The sequence below is a fragment of the Sardina pilchardus genome, chromosome 6 (assembly GCF_963854185.1).
Source record: "Sardina pilchardus chromosome 6, fSarPil1.1, whole genome shotgun sequence".
Taxonomy (NCBI): Eukaryota; Metazoa; Chordata; class Actinopteri; order Clupeiformes; family Clupeidae; genus Sardina; species Sardina pilchardus.
Window position 1 is genome coordinate 24,301,125 of NC_084999.1, and position 21,107 is coordinate 24,322,231.

Sequence of the window (21,107 nt, forward strand, 5' to 3'; positions counted from 1 at the left end):
ACACATAGATGTGCACATGCATACAGGAAAGTGGACTTCCAAATGCATACATGCACACACCCAGGAAACTTACAGCACAGGATATGACGTCTGAAATGTTCACTCTGTCAGTCAGCTCCCAGCCTGCCCTCCTCCCCCTCTCTTCTCTCTTTCCCTCCTTCTTTCCTTTATTCCTTCTATTTTACTCTCTATTCTCTCCTCCAACTCTTTCTCTGCATCTTCTCTCTCCTCTCTTCCTTCTCTTTCCTCCTCCTGCTCCTCATCACTCCTCTCTTCCTCTTTCCACCCTCTTTCCCTCCTCCTTTCTCCTCTCTTCCTTCTCTTTTCCTCCTCATTCTTTCTCCTCTCTTCCTCCTCTTTCCCCCATCCATCCCTCTCCTCTCTTCCACCTCTCTCTCCCTATCACTGTGTTGCCAGTTGAAGCCCTGCTTCTATCTTAATGCCCGATCAGTGGCATCACGTGGGGGACATGCTTGTTCCCCTTGTCTCTACTGTGTCTCTCTCTCCTCTCTCCAGCCCTCTGTCTTTGTGCGGTAATGGCTTTGCTTCGTCTCTGTCAGCGTTGGCTGAGATGGGATGCGATTGCGCGGCTCTGAAGACGGCCGGCAACCGACAGCTACCGACTAACACACCGGATCTGGGATATTAAAAAGAAAAGGAGGGAATGGATGGATAGAAGGAGAGAATGATGTATGGACAAATAGAGGGAGAGAGAGAGAGGGGGAGACAGGTGGAGAGAGAGAGAAAAATGTAGATGTGTTCCCTCAGGCCCAGGTGAGGGCCTCGTCTACCTGTAGATCAGAGTGGACTCTTTATCAGTGGCTTGCAGTCAAGGCTGTTTTTCACTCTTGCCAGCCTTCTGTATTCTCGCACCACACAGTATGGCCATGAGTGGAAAGCCATAAGCCTACGCTCAGTCTGATGCTATGCAGTTCGGACAGTTTATGCACTCAGTGTAAAGATATTCTGAAGATTTTCTGTTACAGAGAATTGGTCACACATTTGTGACATTTCAAATGTTGTAATACTTATCTGTAGACATAGAGAGAGGAGAGTGTCCTCTGTGCAAACATGAGGATATTGTGATCATTCAGTAGTCATGTGCAAAGTTTGCCAAACCTTCATGATTCTCTGTTGGATGAGCACACATCTCAGGCTTGTGAAGGTTCCCTCCCAGAGCAGCTGAACATTCTGGGCCGGGTTTCCCAAAATTGTTAAGAAGCTCTTAAGTCCTAAGAACGTCTTAGGAGCGTTCTTAGAACATTCTTACAACGCTCCTAAGAAGTTCTTAGCACTTAAGAGCTTCTTAACAATTTTGGGAAACCCGGCCCTGGTCAGTAAGTGGCTGTCAAGTGTGCCAGATAGCACTTTGAAGGAGACCAATTTGACCTCTATGATTCAAGTCGCCATAATTTGATTTTACATGTATGATTACCCAAAATGTTGGTGTGGTCTATAAAGTGTAGCTGCTTCCACTCACTGTGAATCAAGTCATTGTCAAATAATTGAAGGCATGCAACCTTGGAGATCATGAGGGACGTGTGACATTCACAGACCAATGTTCCTTTATGTATTTAAGGGCAACAGTTGAATCACACAGGCATCTAGCCAGTATTTAATAAAAGCTTATTGAGTGCCTCAATTCTTTTATTTTTTTTCCCCGTTGATTTTTTTTTTCCGTGAACCTACTGGCCCTTTTTTAATGAGCACCCTCCTGTAGTTTTAACTGCAACAAACATTATTGACTCAGAGAAAGGTTCCCATTTTTTTTCCTTTTACTCATGACTTATGACTATGAGAATAACTGATTATAGCGAAGCTATCTAAGAAATGGACTGTTTGATCTGTGAGGTGGGTTGCCATGCAAGTGTTATTATAGCCACATGTTGGAAGAAAATGTGTGGCATATGCGTTGTACAGAGACTCTTCTCGTGTGTGTGTGTGGAGAAATAACACCAGCCTAGTGAAGATGGGGGTGACATTCAACCAGATCCAGTACCTACTATCTGTGATGCAGCCTTCATATGGTGATGTTTCATGTCATACAAAAGAAAGAAAGAGTCTGAACACTTAGTCATCAGGAAATTATTCTTTTTCTTTTGTGAAATCCATTGTGGGCGCGAGCATTCTTTGTTGGTACGGTGAATACAAGCCTGATGGCCACAGATAACATGAAGGACATGAGCAAGATGAGACTGACTAGAGAGAGAAGTGTAAGAACATGTCCACCAGGGCCTTGCTGCTTTGGGATGGGAAGTGAACGCTTCATGAGAAGTGACATGTAAGCCAGAATGTGGATTGTGTGGCTGTTTGTTAGCTGTACAAATCCCTGTGTGTGCGACTGTGCGTGTGTGTGAGAGATGGTAGCTGCATGCTGGTCTGTCTGTAAACTTTTGTTGTGTGAGATCAAGGTAGTTAGGTCCAGCAGGCCAGCTCAGTGTTTATTATCCTCTCTCCCAATCTCTCTCTCCCCCCCCCCCCCTGCACATTCTAAACTGTCAGGGAAAGACCAGTACTGAACTGTTTTATTTCACACTTTATTGCAAAGCTGAAATAGTAATGTGAACATCTATGTCGAGGCATTCCAGTAGATCTTTGTGAAGGAGTAATATATATACCTCCTTTTCCCCCTCTCTTTGGATCCACTTTCTCAGGTTCTTTCTCAATCCACAGGGGACCTATAGTTACCAAGACTATAGTCTAGACCTTTATTGTAAATTCCGCAAGTAATTCTTCAGTACAGACATATACATTACAGGTCTTTCAGCACATTGCAAGAAATGTTAAACTAACTCTCTCTCTCTCTCTCTCTATCTCTCTCTCTCCCCCCTATAGAGATGTGTGGTAAGTGTGGGCAGGCCCTGTCCCGTACCCAGCCTGCGGTGAAGGCCATGAACAAGCTCTTCCATTCCGAGTGCTTCTGCTGCATGTCCTGCCATCGCCCCCTACAGGGCATGCAGTTCTATGACAAGGATGGCACACCTCAGTGCGAGGACTGCTATGTGGTGAGTAACACTGTCCCATATGCAGAGACACCCTTGAGATACCCTTGCAACCTATGCAATGGGACGTCATCAGAGAACACGCAAGCATTAGATGCACATAGCATGGCAACAACGCCCTTTTAAATTTTAATAAAGACTGTGCATCCTTAAAGAGAGCATGCATACATATCTGATATGGTTTTCTAAACTCTGTGTGTGTGTTGTAGAACTCCCTGGCAATGTGCTCACGCTGTGGTGAGCGGATCACTGACCGCGTGCTGAAGGCGGTGGGCCAGTGCTTCCACGCCCACTGTTTCCGCTGCACCACCTGCAGCTGCAGCCTGGAGGGGGCGCCCTTCATCACCGATGACAACAACAACCCCTTTTGCGTGCCCGATTACCACCGGTGAGTCCCCACACCAGTCACTAGTGTTGCTTTCGTCAACGAAAATTATGACTAAATATCGTCGTCAACGAACTTTTTTCACGTGACTATAACGAGACGAGACGCAACGTAAATGCTGGCCATGTGACGATGACTATAATTAAATTTATAAGGCAATATCGTTGACGAATAAAAACGAGACTAAATGTGGTTTACAAAATAAAAAACATGCTAACATCTCTCTTCATTTTCGAAGACCAGAAGGACAGGAATGTTATAACATTATTTTGTGTCGTTTAGTCGTGTTATTATTTTGCAGTATTTCTGTTTCCTGCGTCTCACTTCAGGGGCGCATCAGGTTGCATGGTCTGATTATCATACCAGAGGACCAGCGTTTCTCGCGTGGGCCTGTTGGTCATATCCGGTGCTTCTGTCACTCATCTGATAATATTTGATCATGTAGCAAAGGAGCGGTAGATGTATAGCCTATCGTTATCGCTAATAGAAGCTAAGAAATATAGGCTACGTTCAGTCCGTTAGATTGGCAACTCTCTCAGTTCAACTTTGCACTAGGCTACTTATCTCACCTCCGCATGTAGATCTAATTCAGATGAAAATGTTAACAGGCAACTGCAGATTTGTGTGTAGCCTAAGCTTCTGTCCAGCTGATGCTGGCGCTGTCATATAGCCTACAATAATAACATTATTCCACCGATCAGCAACGAAGTTCTAATCATAGACACATTTTTAATGGAACCTTGGCTTAGTAGGCTATCTAATGTTGTGTGGGAATTGCAAGAAAACTATTGAAAACAATTCCTTACCAACCACACAGTGCGCGTGTGTCGTTTATTTAAACGGTAGAAAAACTGAATCAAAGACGGTGCTGTTCATCAACAAAATCAGCATGGAGTTAAAACGTAATTTAAAGTCCCACGCATTTAAAGGGGCAGCGACCTCTCAAGGCATAGGCCTGTAGCCTGCTAAAACTGAGTGATGAACGTGAAATGCGTTTTATAGGCTACAAAACACTGCATTAAGATGGCAACTGTGAGTAACCACGCTTAGGCTACCTAGTTAATGGTGAAATAGCATCCACATTTACAGCATTCAATAACCTAAGGACAACTTGATCTTAAGTTAAATTGTTCTCAGAAAAGGAACAGCAGGTCTACAGAATATTCCAAATAGTCCTTCATGGTGACAGGGGGAGACCAAACTCTGTGTAACATACCTGATTCCACTGTCAATGTTCAGTGCCTATGTAACCTGTAATATTTGTAATTTTTTAATCCATGAAAATTATTATTAACATTTCATATTAAAAGGGTAGTTCAGAATTTTGGACATAGGACCTCATTTCCAGGTTAGCCAGTGTGATATTTATCAGTGGAGACCGTTATCTGCACATTTCATCCAGTCCTATAGTTTCAGAGTTCGCTGGTGCTATAGTGCCTGCCACTAAAAACAGTCTTACCCAGTCTATGGAGGAACAACCCCTTAAAATAGAATTGCATTAATAAAAAGATGCTAAAATCCAATTTTCATTGACTAAAACAAGACTAAAAGTCATTAGTTTTCGTCAACTAAAACTAGACGAAAATGCTCATACTTTTAGTCGACTAAAACTTGACTAGACTAAAAGAGTATGAACGTGACTAAAACTGATAAAAACTAAAATGACAGCTTGACACAAAGACTAGACTAAAACTAAAACCAAAGCAGGCCGCCAAAAACAACACTACCAGTCACGCTTAACAATCCGTCTCATTGCGACCGAGTAGCACACCTGCTCACCACAGTGAACAATGTGCAACACTGCTAATAATATATACACACAATGTATACATAACCATACATAATAATATATGTTTGCTTATACACTGGACTGAGACCGCACTGCATTGCATTTGCAGTTTAAGAAGTGAGGGAATGAATCAGCTGGAATGAGCCATTACTCACTGAAGCTGCTGTAATCACCTCTGTGTTCTTCTCTCTTTCTCCCTCTCTCACGCTTTCTTTACTTTCTTTCTTTCTGTCTCTCTCTCTCTCTCTCTCTCTCTCTCTTTCTATCTCCCTCTCTCCCCCAGACGCTTCTCGCCTATCTGCGTGAGCTGCAACGAACCCATTATCCCCGACCCGGGCAGTGAGGAGACTGTGAGGGTGGTGGCTCTGGAGAAGAACTTTCACCTCAAGTGCTACAGATGCGAGGTAATGGACCCGCCTTTCACCACCCTGTCATTAATGCAACACCAATACCCACAGTCAGGGCACAAAGTCGTAGTCAGGTTGGGTTTTACAATTGGAATATCGTATCATTCCCTTACACAAGGTCTGGAAAGTACTTGATTAGTTTGATCATTTCAGTACCGCAATTTCCCGACTATTAGCTGCGGCTTAAACATTGATTTTGCAAAATTTCTTCAGCTATGAGGTTAATATAGTGGGGCAGTTAATATGGTGCTAATATGGTTTTGTTCCTTTTAACTTGCATAAAACACTGTCCTGCAGCTTATACACAATGCGGCTTATATGTGGGAAATTACTGTATTGATGCATACACAGATGTCAACAACATGAATCTTATTGCTCTTTTGACAAAGTAATATGAAAGCGCATTACAATTAACATAAGATTTTCAGATGCGGAATGTCTCTTTCATATAATTATTTAAAAAGCCATAACAGTAGGCCTACTTTCTGTTCTCATTTATTTCCCTGTCTCTAGGATTGTGCCCGGCCACTGTCCATAGAGGCGGATTCTGACGGCTGCTTCCCATTGGATGGCAAGATCCTCTGCATGAAATGCCACACCCAGCGGGCCAAACAGGCTGGGCATTGATTTGCTGAGAGCCCTGTCAGTCACTTCAAAACTGAAAACTTTGAAATCACATCTTTGGCACAGGATGTCAGCCAGCTTTTCATCATGGCTTTGCATTAGGGCTGCGTGTATGTGTGTGTGTGTGTGTGTGTGTGTGTGTGTGTGTGTGTGTACGTGAGAGAGAGTGAGTGTAAGTGTGTGTGTGTGTGTGTGTGTGTGTGTGTATCAAATGCAAATTTCTCTGCTTTGTACACACAGTGTCTGTGTGTGTGTGTGTGTGTGTGTGTGTGTGTATGTGTGTGTCTCCAGTGGCTGACTCAGATCAGTGGTAATGTACTGCTCTCAGTCTTGACCAAGTTCTACAACCGCAGCCATCTCTCTGCAGGGCCTGCCAGTCCACCATCGCTCTTATCGCTGTGCCTACATCTCCCAGCATGACTTGCACAGGCGCTTGCATCACATAGGACAAAATTAACGTTTAGGGCCTCCCCAGAATCTCTTGGGGCAGTTTTTTTTTTCCATATGCACTTTGGAACTAGATGAAATCAGTAAAATAGTGGCACAACGCTTCACTAGCTCCAGAACCCACAAGACATTGCGGGTGTGTTGTAGTGCTTATCAGGAAGTGCACCCCTAGGGTTAAAGCCTGATTTCACAAAAAAAAGACAAGAAATGTTTTTTAAAAAAAAGCAGCTTTCCAGTATGTCTGTCGTCTATGAGCATGCAGTGAACAATGGAAAAAAGTGATTCCAAATGGCATTCTGGCCACTTATATCCAAAATATTTGGATGTAATTATGTGTAAAACTGCTTTGCAACGAAATACCAACAAATAACTTTAGAAGCCAAGAGAAGAATCTTAATAGCACTCCAATGTTAAATAGCAGGTAGAGCACAACCAGGCGGCTTAGGACAATTCTGCTCTGGACGATAAATGCTGAATTGAGCAAAGTAGCACACCTAAAAAGCCTCCCTTTGATAGCTTATTGTAAAGTGTTCGGAGGAGGGTCCTCAGATTGAGATGTGTTAGGTGAGGCTTAGACATAGACACGGTTCGCACACAGTCAGAAGGCCTCTCACAATCATCGATTATTTCTGTCACTGAGGTTTTGGAATCCTATTAGGTGTTTGTTTTAAAGGCTAGTCTAGCCGTGAGAATCACGTATCTCATAAATGTTTGATGACCTATGAATGCTAGTAAGTGCATTAACAGACAGAACCAGACGCTCTGTCGCTCACTAATGTTGTTCCAGGTTACACCCATTCCTTTTTATCCCCCAAGTGTTCATTCCTTCTTGGCGATTTCTGCGATGATCATGAACTTACAGCACAGTATTCCTTGCTTTCTTTCTGTAGATCTTTTCTCTAATGAACTAAGAAACACCACTATTTTCATTTATACAGTTACTTTCTTCTGAGTTTCTTTCTTTCGATGTACTGTAGCGTACGTTTCCAAATGTATCACTCTATTCCTATGAAAATAACTATTGATCGTGTTTTTATTTCCATTTAACTTTGAACTTATCTGTTTGGTGTTGTGTGTTTTTTTTTTTTTAATCACCCACACTCATGTTGTTACAGTTGGCCTCTGGCTAAAAAATCTCTCCATTGGTGACCATGCATGAAAGTCACGTACCATGACCTGAATGGAAAATTAGACATTCTTCTGATTGTCTCATGACCAAATGTCATTCCATGGTATTGATATTTTTTCATAGTTTTCAGAATGAGTTTTGTGTGTGTGTGTGTGTGTGTGTGTGTATGTTTGTGTATGCGTTTGTGTGGTTATCTGTAACCTGTATTGCTTGTCACACAGTCTGCATCACAGGGTGGCCATCTGTTATTACCACAGTATATTTTGTGTGCCATAATGATCAACTGAAACACCACTTTGTATTTTGTTTCCTTTTCTCCAAAGCATTTATTTAATTGCCATGTATTTGCCTTTTTTTTTTGTTTCCCATATTGTGCATACATATATTATATATATAAATTCCTCTGTAATATGTGAATGTGTGTATGTTTACGTTTTGAAATATGCCAAATGTCCTGTCATGACCCATTTGTATTGTCTCTGACTTTTATTTTTATTCAGAAATAAAGAAAAGTTGGTTATCAGTGGGCATGTGTTGACTTAATGTTCAACTGCATCATTTTCTATTGAACTTAACCTACTTTCTAAGTCTTGAGAAGGACTGGCTGATTTCTCAGCATGTGTGTAACTAAAATCCATTTGTCCTATCCTATCCTATTTTGCTGTGCCTCCTCCACATTTCGGATAGACCACTGAGCTGGAGATGTTGGACGTGCAACTGAACATGCACTTAGCGCAAAACATGACGCGTGTCGGCTCGGCAGTCGTCACTCACACACTCCTCTCCTGCTATCAGCCCAAGCCAGCTGCGTGTTACTCAGATAGGGGCCTGTAGCCACTTGTATGGAATCTGTGAGTGTGTGTGCGTGAGCGAGCGAGTGAGCAAGCGTGGGACAGTGTGCCGTTCATCTCAGTCTTTCAACACGTGTGTGAGAAAATGCGCACACAGACTCATTTTTATAGGTCTCAGACTTGGATGCCGTCTCAAGTGTTGAGTTTAACTGTTGAATTCTTGTCTGGGAGGTGCCCTTTGCTGCGTGCCTGCTAAAAAACAAATGGAGACAGTATGGCTCTGTCACGCACACAGAACACACACTTGAGAGTCTCATCTCCACCTTGCAAACGATGGCAAAGAATAAGTGAAAAGACTGAGAAAGAAGGTCAACTGGGAGGCCATGTCAGAGTGTTTATCTGCTACAGGAACAGGGTCCAGGGAGGATGATTAAAGCAGATAGAGATGACAGTGGGAGCAAAAGAGAGAGGGGGGCCTTACCGGTGAAGTGGGACAAGTAAGAGAGAGAGAGAGGGAGAGAGAGAGACAGGGGAAGTGGAGAAAGAGACAGCAATGCACCCATCCCTCAGTGGATACTGACCACAAACAGCAGCAGACTAGAAAATGCAGAGTATGACCATAGAGGACACCTCAACCACAGCACAGGTAAGCAAACATTAGGACTTCATATGACTTTGATTTATATGACTTTTGGAATGATTTTGTAAAACATTTACTGTTCTTAAAGCACCGGACCCCTTCTATGTAAATATGCTTTGTTAGGATGGTGTGTGTTCCTCTGTGTGAAGGCCACAACTCAGTGCCCTTTGCTGAACCATAGAGTTACTGTCCTTTCCATTCAAATGATTGAAAGAGGAAGGATGCTGTGTAGTTTTGTACTGATGGCTTGAGTGTGACCACTGTCTCTGTCTAACAGCCCAGTGAACCTAAAGCCTTTGCGTGGACTAAATGTGGCAAAGTCGTGTTGGTCCTCCTGGGTTTATTCCTCTTTGCCATGGCGACTGGGTTGGGGCTAAACTCCCTGAAGAATCAGAAGTCTCCTTCAGGTCTCAACAGTTCAGCCAACAGAAGAGCAGGTACAACACCTACACCAAGGAGGCTTGTTGGCTTTTACATGATAGGACAGTGAAGAGTGACAGGAAGTGAGTGGGAGTCACAGAGATCGAGAGATCAGAAGAGAGAGGGTGGAATAGGGCACTGACCTCGGGTCAGATTTGGACCCAGGTTGCCATGGGTATTTGGACCTGAATATAGTCAGGATGTTGCTGCGTATCACTCAGCTCTCTCTGCAGTAATTTGTATTGACAGTGTAATGCCTGATGATGAGATGCTTATTGTTGTTTTCAGTAAAGAACTTGTCATCTCTTCTCTGCACTCGTATCTCTCTCTCTCTCTCTCTCTCTCTCTCTACATCTCTCTTTAGCTTCTCTTCCATGCCGTTCTCCTGCCTGTCTGGATGCCGCTACGTATCTTTCAGTGGCTGTGGATCCTTTCACTCAGCCATGTGACTACTTCCTGTTTACCTGTGGGCCGTCGGGAGCCACAAGGGGCAGACAGAGAGGCAAGGGCACTGCTCACCTTAGCAACAGTGGGGAGGGTGAGAAGAAAAGAGACGATATAAGGAGAAAAACAGAGAATGACACTCTGATTGACAGACTGCCTGACAGAGAAACACTCTTGCTGCAGTCTATTAAAGACATACTGGGTAAGAGTTTTAAAAATGCTGCTGGTTAGACCTCTGCAGCTACACTCTAGTCATCATGAATAACTGCTCCATACTGTAATAACAGCTCGTCTTTAAACTGCAATGAAACAATTATAGAATCAATTTTATTTACTTCATCAATAACCTAAATGTGTGTGTGTTTTTAAACATGACATTTACACAGTTACCTTTACTCCCTCAAATGTGTCCTCAAACCTCTCTGCCTGCTCAGAGATGGCCGAAGGGTTGCGCTCTCCAAACTCTCTGGAGGAGAAGGCACGACAGTTCTTCCGTTCCTGCATGGACATAAACTCCATAGAGAGCCAGGGCTCTGAGCCGTTTCTCAAGCTCATTCAACAGGTGACCAAGAGAGAAATCCAGACCTGAGTTAATACTCTACTGTGCAAGTGTAAGTGTGTACTCACCCCCTACCTCTCCTTCTGCTCTATCCTTTCTGTTTGTTTCTGTAGTTGGGTGGCTGGTCAGCATTAGGCTCGTGGAATCGGTCTGATTTTAACTCCACTCTGGCTCTGCTGATGGGTCAGTATGGGACATTTCCGTTCTTCAGTGTGTACGTGGGCAGAGACCCCAACCAGCAGCACAACACCTCGTACATACAGGTGGGCCACTGGATGTAGAGCTGGGATAATACAGGGCCTTGTGCTCTCACAGACACAGAAATTCAGAAATGTGAAGTGTTATTCCACGTCCAGACCTATGGTCCAGACAAAATGCTTTTCAAAAATTTAATACAGCCATTCAATTCTTAATCAATGTCAGTCACACTTTGTACTAAGGGTGATGGTCATCTTCTGCTTTTGCTACAGATTGATCAACCACACTTTCAAATTCCTACTGAGTGGGACACTCAGAGTCAGACGTCTAAAGCCAATGCTGTGGTAGGCTGTGTGCTATAGCAATGACATCGTTTTTATGCTTCTAAAACAGTTCCTCGGCAGATCAGTCCATTTTATTTGTGTTTTTTCTTTCTTTCTTTCTTTTCTTTATCTGTTTCTTTTTCATCTCTTTAATGTATGTTGTAGGCTATGTCATGTCTGTGATGTCTGTGTCTGCGGAATGGACCCTGAGTCTGGCAATAAAGTTGATGATGTTATTAAAGATCAAGATCCGACATCCCTCTAAATGGGTCGACTTACAGTGTTTACAGCATTATAGTGTTAAAACATCATTTCATGAGTCGCTTTACATCTCAACAAGTGTTCCTCCTTTACATCTCAACAAGTGTTCCTCCTTTACATCTCAACAAGTGTTCCTCCTTAACGTCATCTGCCTCTTCCAGAGCCTACGGCCGTTCCTCCTCTCCTCTCTGCAATACCTCAATTTGCTGGGGGTTCCCAAAGTGACCAGAGGGATGCATAATGGTCTATACATAGCTCTGTCCTCTGAACTGGCCAGAGAGTCCTCTCCACTCCACCACCGTCTGCAGTCCAACATGCTCTACCAGAGAGTCACCATACGTGAACTGCAGGTGTGTGTGTGTGTGTGTGTGTGTGTGTGTAATAAAAAAGAAAATAGTGAATCAGTCATACCCTGTTCATTGATTCACTGCTTTCTTTTTTCCATTTTTTTTTTTTATGTCTACTTATATATATAACAGTGTTTGGTGTGTAAGTTCATCCTGATCTGACTGTAGTACTAACTGGAACTATTATACCCATCTGGCCTTGGTTTGAGCGCAACATTCAATTGACTCTGGCATGCACTGTTTCAGTATTAAATCACATTACTCTCCACAGATTCTGGCGCCGGTGATTGACTGGCTTGGTTGCTTAGAGGCTACTTTTCACCCCCTGCCTATCAGCGAATCAGATTCTGTCCTTCTGCACAACCTGCCATACATCATCCACATGTCGGACACCATCAGCAAATGGCTGCTCAGGAATGAGATGATGGGCAGGTATATACTGTATATATAAAAAAACCCTCAAGACCTTTAGTATGAACCATGGATTCAGTGCCCATATGCAGTGTAGATGGCATGCCCAATAACACACACTGGGTCACATCTGCAGCACTCAGTAAGCAATGTGTTTACATGTGCAGTTGTCTCCTTGTACCTGACACTGTGCTGACCGCGTCCTCCTATAGGGTTCCTATCCAGACGTACATGATTCTGAGCCTGCTGCACACGGTGCTTCCTGCCCTGGACTCAAGGTTCAGTGAGACACAAAGGAACCTCTCTGTTGCCCTCGGTAACATGGAGGAGGTGAATTGACCTGCACTTTCATGATAAGTGGTCTGTGTGCAGGCTGACAGAGTTGAATTTCTCTTATTTCATTTACTTTTTTTTAGGAGGAGCCTCGCTGGAAACACTGTATTAGAAGGACAGAAAGGGGCTTTGACCAGCTTCTCAGTCACATGGTCCGAGACAGAACTGCACATCAGGAGGTAATGCTGCACTGGTGGATGGATGGATGGGTTTATGACGGAACATTTACATGAAACTGACAAGATCATATATCATTCATTCATAAACTACATAAAATACTGAGATCATTTCAGGAGAAGTAAAACACTGTAAATTATTCATTTTCATCTTGATGGATAATGGAAGTGAATACCAAGTCCCTATGAATAAGAAACACCCTTTCCCATGTGTCCATTAACTTTGCAGGCAGACGAACTGGTGGGGAATCTGTACTCCTCTGTGCAGAGCAAATTAGCAGATCTGACGTGGCAAGACGAGGAGTCCCGTAACTCTGTGTTAAAAAGGGTAAAAAGTCCTTAAAGCTAACTCACACGTCCTGCCTCTCTCTCGTCCATGTTCTGCAGTGTTCCTGAGCTTTTTTCTGGAGTACTTATATCATCAGTTGGCAATCATGATAACCCAATCAGAACACATGAACAGATTATGTGGTTGCCCAGCAACGTTGCTCAAAAAGATGTATCACCACCTTTACAATTTGTTCTGTATGGTAAAAATGGAATGAATAAACCTGTCTTTGAAGTCATTCTAATCCAGGTGTCTGGGCTTTACTATACTGTCCTTACTAAAATAGTCCCACTCTGATGTTTTCTCTGCAGGTGAAATCTCTGAGACCACGATTCCTGGCTCACACAGACAAAAATAAACTTGCACAACTGTACTCAGAGGTGGGTACGATAATAATAGCAGCAACAACAAAACCACCATCAACAACAACAAAAGCAACAACAACAGTAACCTATTATTGCAAATGTATTCAGCACTCATCTCAGCTGTTACAATCGTCTGTGTGTATATTTGGCAATATACTGTAATGCAGTTTAATGGTTTTATTTGTCAGGTGGTCATCAGTGCAGACAGTTATTTCTCAAACTACATGCAATCTCTTCTCCTTGAGCAGAAGAGAAGAAACCAACTCTTCTCACAACACCTTCAGTCTGACGTGTAAGTGAACACCTATCTGGACTTTTTCTGTTTTAACGCTTCTGGAGGTGAAGGAGAAGGTCAGACAACGATGAGAAGTGAAGGCTTGTAAAACAAGACAAACAATCATGTACATTGACATCTCTCTCTCTCTCTCTCTCTCTCTCTCTCTCTCTCTCTCTCTCTCTATCTCTTGCTTGCAGTTTGTCTGTCACTCCACTTCTCTCAGGAAGAGATATAATCTTTCCCACCGGGATGTTTTTCCCACCCCTTTTTCATCCAACATATCCGAGGTACATCTGTAGTTTCCATAGGGAGGAAACTGAAAGCACTGTGATAAAATACAAATCAGAAATGGACATTTTCAGAGACTCATAGGCTACTTGTATTCAAGTATAACTGCCTGACTTGTCGAATGGGTCAGTTACCTATGGTCTGTTTCCTTTTGCAGGGCATTGAATTATGGAGGACTAGGATTCATGATGGCCAAAGACCTTCTCCACCTCCTCCTTCCAGATAGTAAGGACTTCAAATGCCAATTGAGCTTTTATGTATAGTGATTGCTATCTGGTGCAGAAAAGACTTTTGCCATTTGCCTTTAAATTCACCATGTGTGCACTCATTGTCATGCATACACAATTGAATAATAGTCTTTATTTTGTAAGTCTTCATATCCACTGTGTGTGTGTGTGTGTGTGTGTGTGTCAGTCCACACGCAGAGTGGCAGCCCAGAATCAGTAGGAGGGTGTGTATGGTCTCAGTACATCAGTGTAACAGAGGGCCCAGGTCGCATGGGGGCTTTCTCTCTGTCTCCATCACAGAAGCTGGAGGTGTGGGTGCAGTACACTGCCCTGCAGGTGGCGCTACAGGTCAGATTTCACAGCTTTTCTGCGTTTAGCGGAAGACTAGGAATTAATTGTTATGGGAACTTGTAATAAACACTGTGGAGGCTATAGAAGATGTCACAATGTTGACCTCCTGTCCTTTATTTACCTTCTTGCTTTTATTTTTGTGAATGCTGGACTTCCCAGCCTTGTTCCTCTCTTTCATCTTCCTCCTTCCATGTTCCTGACATGTCTCCTAGGCCTATCTGAACAGTTTACAACCGCATCAGAGTGATACTTCACTGTTGGATTTCGTCAACACACATCTCTTCCTTATCTCTTTCACACAAGTAAGTTACAAAAAGCCAGAGTTGCCCATTATTAAAGCAAATCAATGCATGTTTTTTTTCTCGCTACCAGACAAAACAGAAATGACTGAGCATCAAGGTGATGATTATGGGGCAACTTTTTGATCAATGTCACGGGGCAACCACATAACCAGTTCCATTTATTCTGATTGGATGATCATGATTTGCCTAATGATGATTAAGGTAATATCCAGAAAAGGAAACATGCAGAACCACAGTAATGTGAAATATTAAAGTAATGTGATTACTGCACTCCCAAGCTTTTTAGCCGGTGTAAAAGTCTGGTTCAGTCCTATGTATTGTTTCTATCTTTGCATTTAACACAGGTGATTTCACTAGCTCATCTACCTGGCTGAGGAGTTGATGATTTAGTGAATAGTTGGAGCAAATATGTGGCAGGACTTTTACTTTCTGAAGCCAGACATTTACAATTCTGGCATTTTCTCATTGTGTTTTACTTTGGACCATGTCCGCTGACACAAATGCGTTTGGCTTAATCCATCGATCAGTGTGTGAATTACCCAGCAACACTGCTGAAAAAGTATCAGCTTCACAACAAATGCATGAGAGTTGGTAACCCTGATAAAGTTATCTGAAATTCGGCTGTATGACTATCAGTAATTTACAGTGAACTTGATATGGCTCATATTCTCACTTTTCCTCTAGGTCAGCTGTGATCCTTACCCATACCGTCAGCTGATGACCTTTGAACCTTCTTTCCTGGTGTCTGTCATATGTGCCAACTCAGACCTCTGTCCATCAAGGATGACCTGTCAGAAAAAATCACTGGTTTACCCCTTAGGCAGCTGCTGATGCGTGTCTGACAGGGTTTTTTCTTTTTTTCTTTTTTTTTTGTCACTGTTTATCACAGGATTTAAGACTCGCCATCTTAAACAGAAATGTCTGGACAGCTCCTAATTTTGTCAATGAAATATGAAGAAGTGCTGATAGCGAACATGTCTCTGTCTGTCTCTGTTTGTTTGCTTAAGTAAGACAGATGTCCTGACAGGAGAAGTCTGTGACGACCATACACAAGGAAAGCATTTTCAGCAAGGATACATTCATCTATTTCACCATGTTCACATCTGTCTGTCTGCAACCCCATATAGTCCGTGAGCCAGAGGGGTTGGTCGTTACCGAAAAAGTGGCAAAGGCTACCATACCTTTTCTGAAAGCCTGGGATCTCAGCTTTTCAATGATGTATGATGGCCATCTGACAAAAGTAGCTGTTTTGAGTTATGATGCATAATGTAAACTAAGGTTGAAGAAATAATGCGTATAAATCAAGCAGAACACTGAAATATTTTATTTTGTTATGTTTGGTATCATTTTAAAGGGGAGACTCTGAGCTTTCATTTAAATCCTTTTGTGAACATTTCGGATAAGTACAGCCAACCCTGGAGCTCTTCAAACCTTTAATCACACACATTTTCCTGCCATTTCCCTGCCATCTTTTGTCTTTTAATCCTGTGGCACCTGGGAGCATCAGAGAAACAAAATTCAAACACTGAAATACTGGCATGACCCTATGGATTCAGAAAATGTATCATTTACCCATATTATCTGATTTGGAGGGGATGATTTTCCATCTTATATCAGACATGGCGTTTTTTCAAAGACATAAACAGTAGTGTACTATTACCCTTAAGGTTAATTTGTTGATATGTCGAGTTGAAAGTCTGAGGTAAATATATTTGAAATAATAATTATTGATACAGATAATTTTGAAAAAGTTGTTATACAGTGCAACACACTGACATGAGGAGTGACACAGTCCCTCTTGCATGAGCAGGACAGAAACTCAAGTACTGCTTGTGGACCAATGGAGACATTGAACCAGTCTATGGAGAGCTGTAAGTCACCATCTTGGTCCAGTCTAGACCACCCATGCTCAACTGGGGAAGGAACTTCAGGGTTGTTCTCGAGGCATCTTCTCCAGATAGCACCTTGATAGTTAGCTCTGAGACCGTGCTTCCTGAGAGAATCCGAGCATGGAGTTAACTGCCAGGATTCTACGCCTTTCTTTGCACAAAAAAAGTGCATACTTCATTTCATTGATGTTGGTGATTCTGGACTTGGAGCTGTACATTTGACATGTGAACTCCTTTAAGGCTGCATACAACTCAGGTGTCATTGCCCAGTCTGCCCCAACCTTCTGAAAGGTCTCACAGAAGTTTTCATTCTTCTGAAAAAGTTTTAGGGCTGACAATTTACCACGGCCTGCAAATGCACTTACAGTATCGCAGCCTGTGTATACGTGTATTTTCTTGCCTGAGAACAAGGCATTCATTTTTTTATGTATATTCAAAGAAAGTGGGGATCTGATATAAATGATATGTAGTGGATATGTATTAAGGACCTTTTTAACTATCTAAAAATGCTGAGAATGCTGAATAACAACTTTTTCAAAATTATCTGTATCAATAATTATTATCTAAAATATATTTACCTCAGACTTTCAACTCGACTTATCAACAAATTAGCCAAGGGTAATAGTACACTACTGTTTATGTCTTTGAAAAAATGCCATCTCTGATACAAGACTGTAAATCACCCCCTCCAAATCAGATAATATGGGTAAATGATACATTTCCTGAATCCTTAGGGTCATGCCAGTATTTCAGTGTTTGGATTTTGTTTCTCTGATGCTCCCAGGTGCCACAGGATTAAAAGACAAAAAATGGTAGGGAAATGGTAGGGAAATGTGTGTTATTAAAGGTTTGAAGAGCTCCAGGGTTGGCTGGGGAGAGCCGGGTCGATTGAAACGCGGGACGAAAGTAACACAGCGATTTCCTCGAAAACCATGCACATCTGAAATGTCATATGTCGTCAGTTTGTTCATCACACAAGACTTGCCAACCACGGGAAATCTTGTGCCATGACGTCATCGAATTCCAACGTTATCCCCACAAACCTGTTTTTGACACCGGCAAGTAAAATCTTATGTGCGGTAATTTTTTTGTGATCACAACTCGTGTTTATTGTTTCATGCAATGATCACATGACCATACGAGAGATGAATCATTACTTAAACATGTCTGAAAGTGTTAAATGTCAGCATTTTGAGGTTTAGAAGCAAAATATGTTTAAGTGTTAGTTAGCACTGTCGGGACGATTGAAACAGTTGTTTCAATCGTCCCGAACTATCAATGCAAAAAAAAAAAAAATGTTTCAAAATAAAAGAGGAAGATCAATTGTGAATCCCTCAACAAGGCTTACAACGGGAAATAAGTAAATTAGATGGAAATGTAGTCATCAGCATGGTATAAAATGAAGAAATGTGAGTTTAATCGAAACGCATATCTCGACATTGACGCACATGGAAAAATACATTTTTTGACCTACTTATATTTTGAAGAATCAGGTGAAATTTTAGCCATGACAAGTACAGAAGTATGTTGTTAGGTATGTTTCATAAAAACTAGAGTAAAGTGAATGGTTTCTGTTTACAATATGCTGTTTCATTCGTCCCGCACATGTGTTTCAATTGACCCGACAGGGTGGGTCAATTGAAACAAATGACAACTTACGTTCAAAGTTAAAAAACAACGCGATCACTCAAGGTGTATATGAAATTATACTGGTAACTAAGAGAGGACACATGTGATTTGTTGATCATATGACAACATTATTTGTATCCCTTTCACCTGTCTTGAAAAAGACGTTAAACTGAAAAGTGTTTCAATTGACCCTGCTCTCCCCTACTTATCCAAAATGTTCACAAAAGGATTTAAATGAAAGCTCAGAGTCTCCCCTTTAAAATGATACCAAACATAACAAAATAAAATATTCCAGTGTTCTGCTTGATTTATACACATTATTTCTTTAACCTTAGTTTACATTATGTGTCTTAACTCAAAACAGCTACTCTTGTCAGATGGCCATCATACATCATTGAAAAGCTGAGATTCCAGGCTTTCAGAAAAGGTATGGTAGCCTTTTGCCACCTTTTCGGTAACGGTTTCCATAATTTGAGGCCCTGGCTCACGGTCTAATAGGCCACATAGGCTCCTTCGACCTCATGCAGCGCAGATCTGGTTGATTGGTTGCATGCTAACATGCATTAAGTCTATGTTACCATAAAATAATTTGTATCACAGAATTACACAACTAAACAGACATTGTACCAGTGCAGTTTAAATAAACGACATAGAAATAGTCTACAGGAGTAGTAGCCTATCAGTGTGAAGAAAGTATGTGACGACCCAGAGCCACCTCCCTCTAAATGACGTAGATCATATGCGCCACTGTTGACTGTGAGAAAAAATGGCAGCGCACAGCGGTGATAAGCGTGGTCTGGAACATTTAGACGAATATGAACCAAAACGAGTCAGATTGCCTCAACGCCTTCAAGATCGGATGACAGAAAGGCGACTTGTTGTAATCCTTGAGGGAGCTACGCTTGAAACTGTAAAGGTAAAATGTGTGATATAAACTAAACGGGAACTTAGTTAGCTTGCTAATACCAATTAGCTATAGCAGCTAATTGGCTCCATGGAAAGATTCTCTGCTTCTATATCACAAGGTAGTGGTAGGTGTGTTGTTTAAATGCTGACAGTTCGACTTAGGTTACGCATATATTACTGTGTAATTGCTGTAAATTGTTATGTCTTACTTGCAGGTGGGTAAAACATTTGAGTTGCTTAACTGCGATCAACACAAGGGTATGATCCTAAAGAATGGAAGAGACCCAGGAAAGATCCGACCAGATATAACACATCAGGTACATCATGAACTTGTCAAATAAAACTAGATCTTCTGTTAGAACTTGACAAATAAGACTGTCTTCTTCACACAAAGTGTTTACAAAGTTGCATCATGGTTATAAAAATAAAAGTTAGAGATGGGCTTTAGAAAATATTCTGTAATAGAAGTAGTGTAAAAAATGAATCTTTTCTTTATTTGGTATAGTATAATGGATATCCCTGTGTAAATTGCCTGTGCAATTTTCTCCTCAGTGCTTACTAATGTTAATGGACAGCCCATTGAACAGAGCTGGGCTTCTACAAGTCTACATTCACACGGAGAAGAACGTCTTAATAGAAATCAACCCTCAAACACGTATCCCACGCACATTTGCACGATTCTGCGGCCTCATGGGTAAGGATCATATATTTTCTCCACAACACATTCATCACATTGTTGTAGGAATGTATAATGTGTGCCTGTACTGCATCATCAAAAACTTGTCTAAATGGCAACGTACAACATGTTTGTGTTTGGCATTCTGAATGTTGAGATGTGAGAATCATGAAGCATCAATTTCTGCTCACTCCTCCACAGTCCAGCTGCTGCATAAACTGAGTGTACGAGCAGCTGACGGACCACAGCGTCTGTTGAGAACCATCAAGAACCCTGTCTCTGACCACCTGCCTCCAGGATGCCCCCGCATCGGCACCTCTTTCTCTTCAGGCGATGCTGTGTGTGCACGGACTGTTGTGCCCGAAGAAGGACCAGCAGCTGTGGTGATTGGGGCTTTTGCTCACGGCGCAGTAAGTTCTCCTATTTACCCTCACTTAGATTTGACCGGTAGTTTTCACCATGGCTCCGTTCGAATCGGGGGAAACTGCTGCCTTCTAAGATATCTAAGTAGAGAACGGAGCCTATGTTTAAATGAACTTTTTTCTATACTTTCTTTTTCTGGCAGTTCCTTCCCATGTGTAATGTCCCAACCCTTCCTTCCTGTCTTGTAGGTGGATGTGGATTATACAGAGAAGACCGTGTCCATTAGTAACTACCCTCTATCTGCTGCCCTCACCTGTGCAAAGATGTGCTCTGCCTTTGAAGAGGTTTGGGGTGTGTTGTGACCTGACAAGCCAAACCTGTGTTTCTCCAGGAAGGAAAGATGGACTACATTATTTGCAAGGGACAACATTTGTTTTTGCAAAGAACTTCATAATAAAGGCAGTGGTATAACTGCCTTGATTTTTGCTCATCCTGAACTGTCACCTGGTGGATCTTACTTCGTTTTTATATGTGGCTACCCTCAAAGGATGATGATTTGTGATAAAGTAGTTAGTCTACTGGAATTTCGTAATGGGACAATGAAAGTCTATCAAAGGCCTGCTCCCCAGATATGTTGTATGAGTACAACCAACAGGGGAGGTACATTACAATTAACTAATACCAGTCAAAAGTATAAAAATTTATATTGTGCACCAAGATATTGTTACCTTTTCAACTGAATTCCACAGATAATTTGTTTTGGTGGAAACATCGTTGTTCCATGGGCCAAATAAACACTCGTGTTTCTTTACTTTGTGTT

The 21,107-nt window shown here is 42.0% G+C and overlaps 3 protein-coding genes across 6 annotated transcripts in view; all 3 read left to right on the forward strand.

The window, feature by feature from the left end:
• The window catches only part of zyx (zyxin), a 21,111-nt gene extending 12,805 nt beyond the window's left edge, over positions 1–8,306 (forward strand). For all 3 annotated transcript variants that reach the window (XM_062539193.1, XM_062539195.1, XM_062539194.1), the window contains exons 7-10: positions 2,836–3,005; positions 3,212–3,390; positions 5,460–5,580; positions 6,097–8,306. In XM_062539193.1, the coding sequence (XP_062395177.1) occupies positions 2,836–3,005; positions 3,212–3,390; positions 5,460–5,580; positions 6,097–6,210 (584 nt within the window). In that variant the 3' untranslated portion in view covers positions 6,211–8,306. The remainder of the gene's footprint in view (positions 1–2,835; positions 3,006–3,211; positions 3,391–5,459; positions 5,581–6,096) is intronic.
• A 311-nt stretch (positions 8,307–8,617) lies between these two features.
• kel (Kell metallo-endopeptidase (Kell blood group)) lies at positions 8,618–15,942 on the forward strand. 2 transcript variants are annotated; one of them, XR_009939696.1, is made up of 18 exons: positions 8,618–9,220; positions 9,492–9,651; positions 9,999–10,280; positions 10,513–10,640; positions 10,751–10,900; positions 11,108–11,179; positions 11,581–11,769; positions 12,038–12,198; positions 12,390–12,507; positions 12,594–12,689; positions 12,916–13,014; positions 13,326–13,394; positions 13,568–13,671; positions 13,854–13,943; positions 14,102–14,169; positions 14,359–14,519; positions 14,749–14,824; positions 15,509–15,647. XR_009939696.1 is itself a non-coding variant. In XM_062539196.1 (18 exons), exons 1-18 carry the CDS (start codon positions 9,179–9,181, stop codon positions 15,653–15,655), a joined length of 2,226 nt encoding a protein of 741 aa, XP_062395180.1. In that variant the 5' UTR covers positions 8,620–9,178; the 3' UTR covers positions 15,656–15,942. The 2 variants fall into 2 exon arrangements, 1 of the variants encoding a protein (XP_062395180.1); XM_062539196.1 differs by having other exon boundaries at positions 8,620–9,220; positions 14,735–14,824; positions 15,509–15,942.
• Positions 15,943–19,062: 3,120 nt separating this feature from the next.
• On the forward strand, positions 19,063–21,098 carry emg1 (EMG1 N1-specific pseudouridine methyltransferase). Its single transcript, XM_062539198.1, has 5 exons — positions 19,063–19,258; positions 19,464–19,565; positions 19,801–19,942; positions 20,126–20,334; positions 20,536–21,098. Exons 1-5 carry the CDS (start codon positions 19,109–19,111, stop codon positions 20,647–20,649), a joined length of 717 nt encoding a protein of 238 aa, XP_062395182.1. The 5' UTR covers positions 19,063–19,108; the 3' UTR covers positions 20,650–21,098.
• The last annotated feature ends 9 nt before the right edge of the window (positions 21,099–21,107 follow it).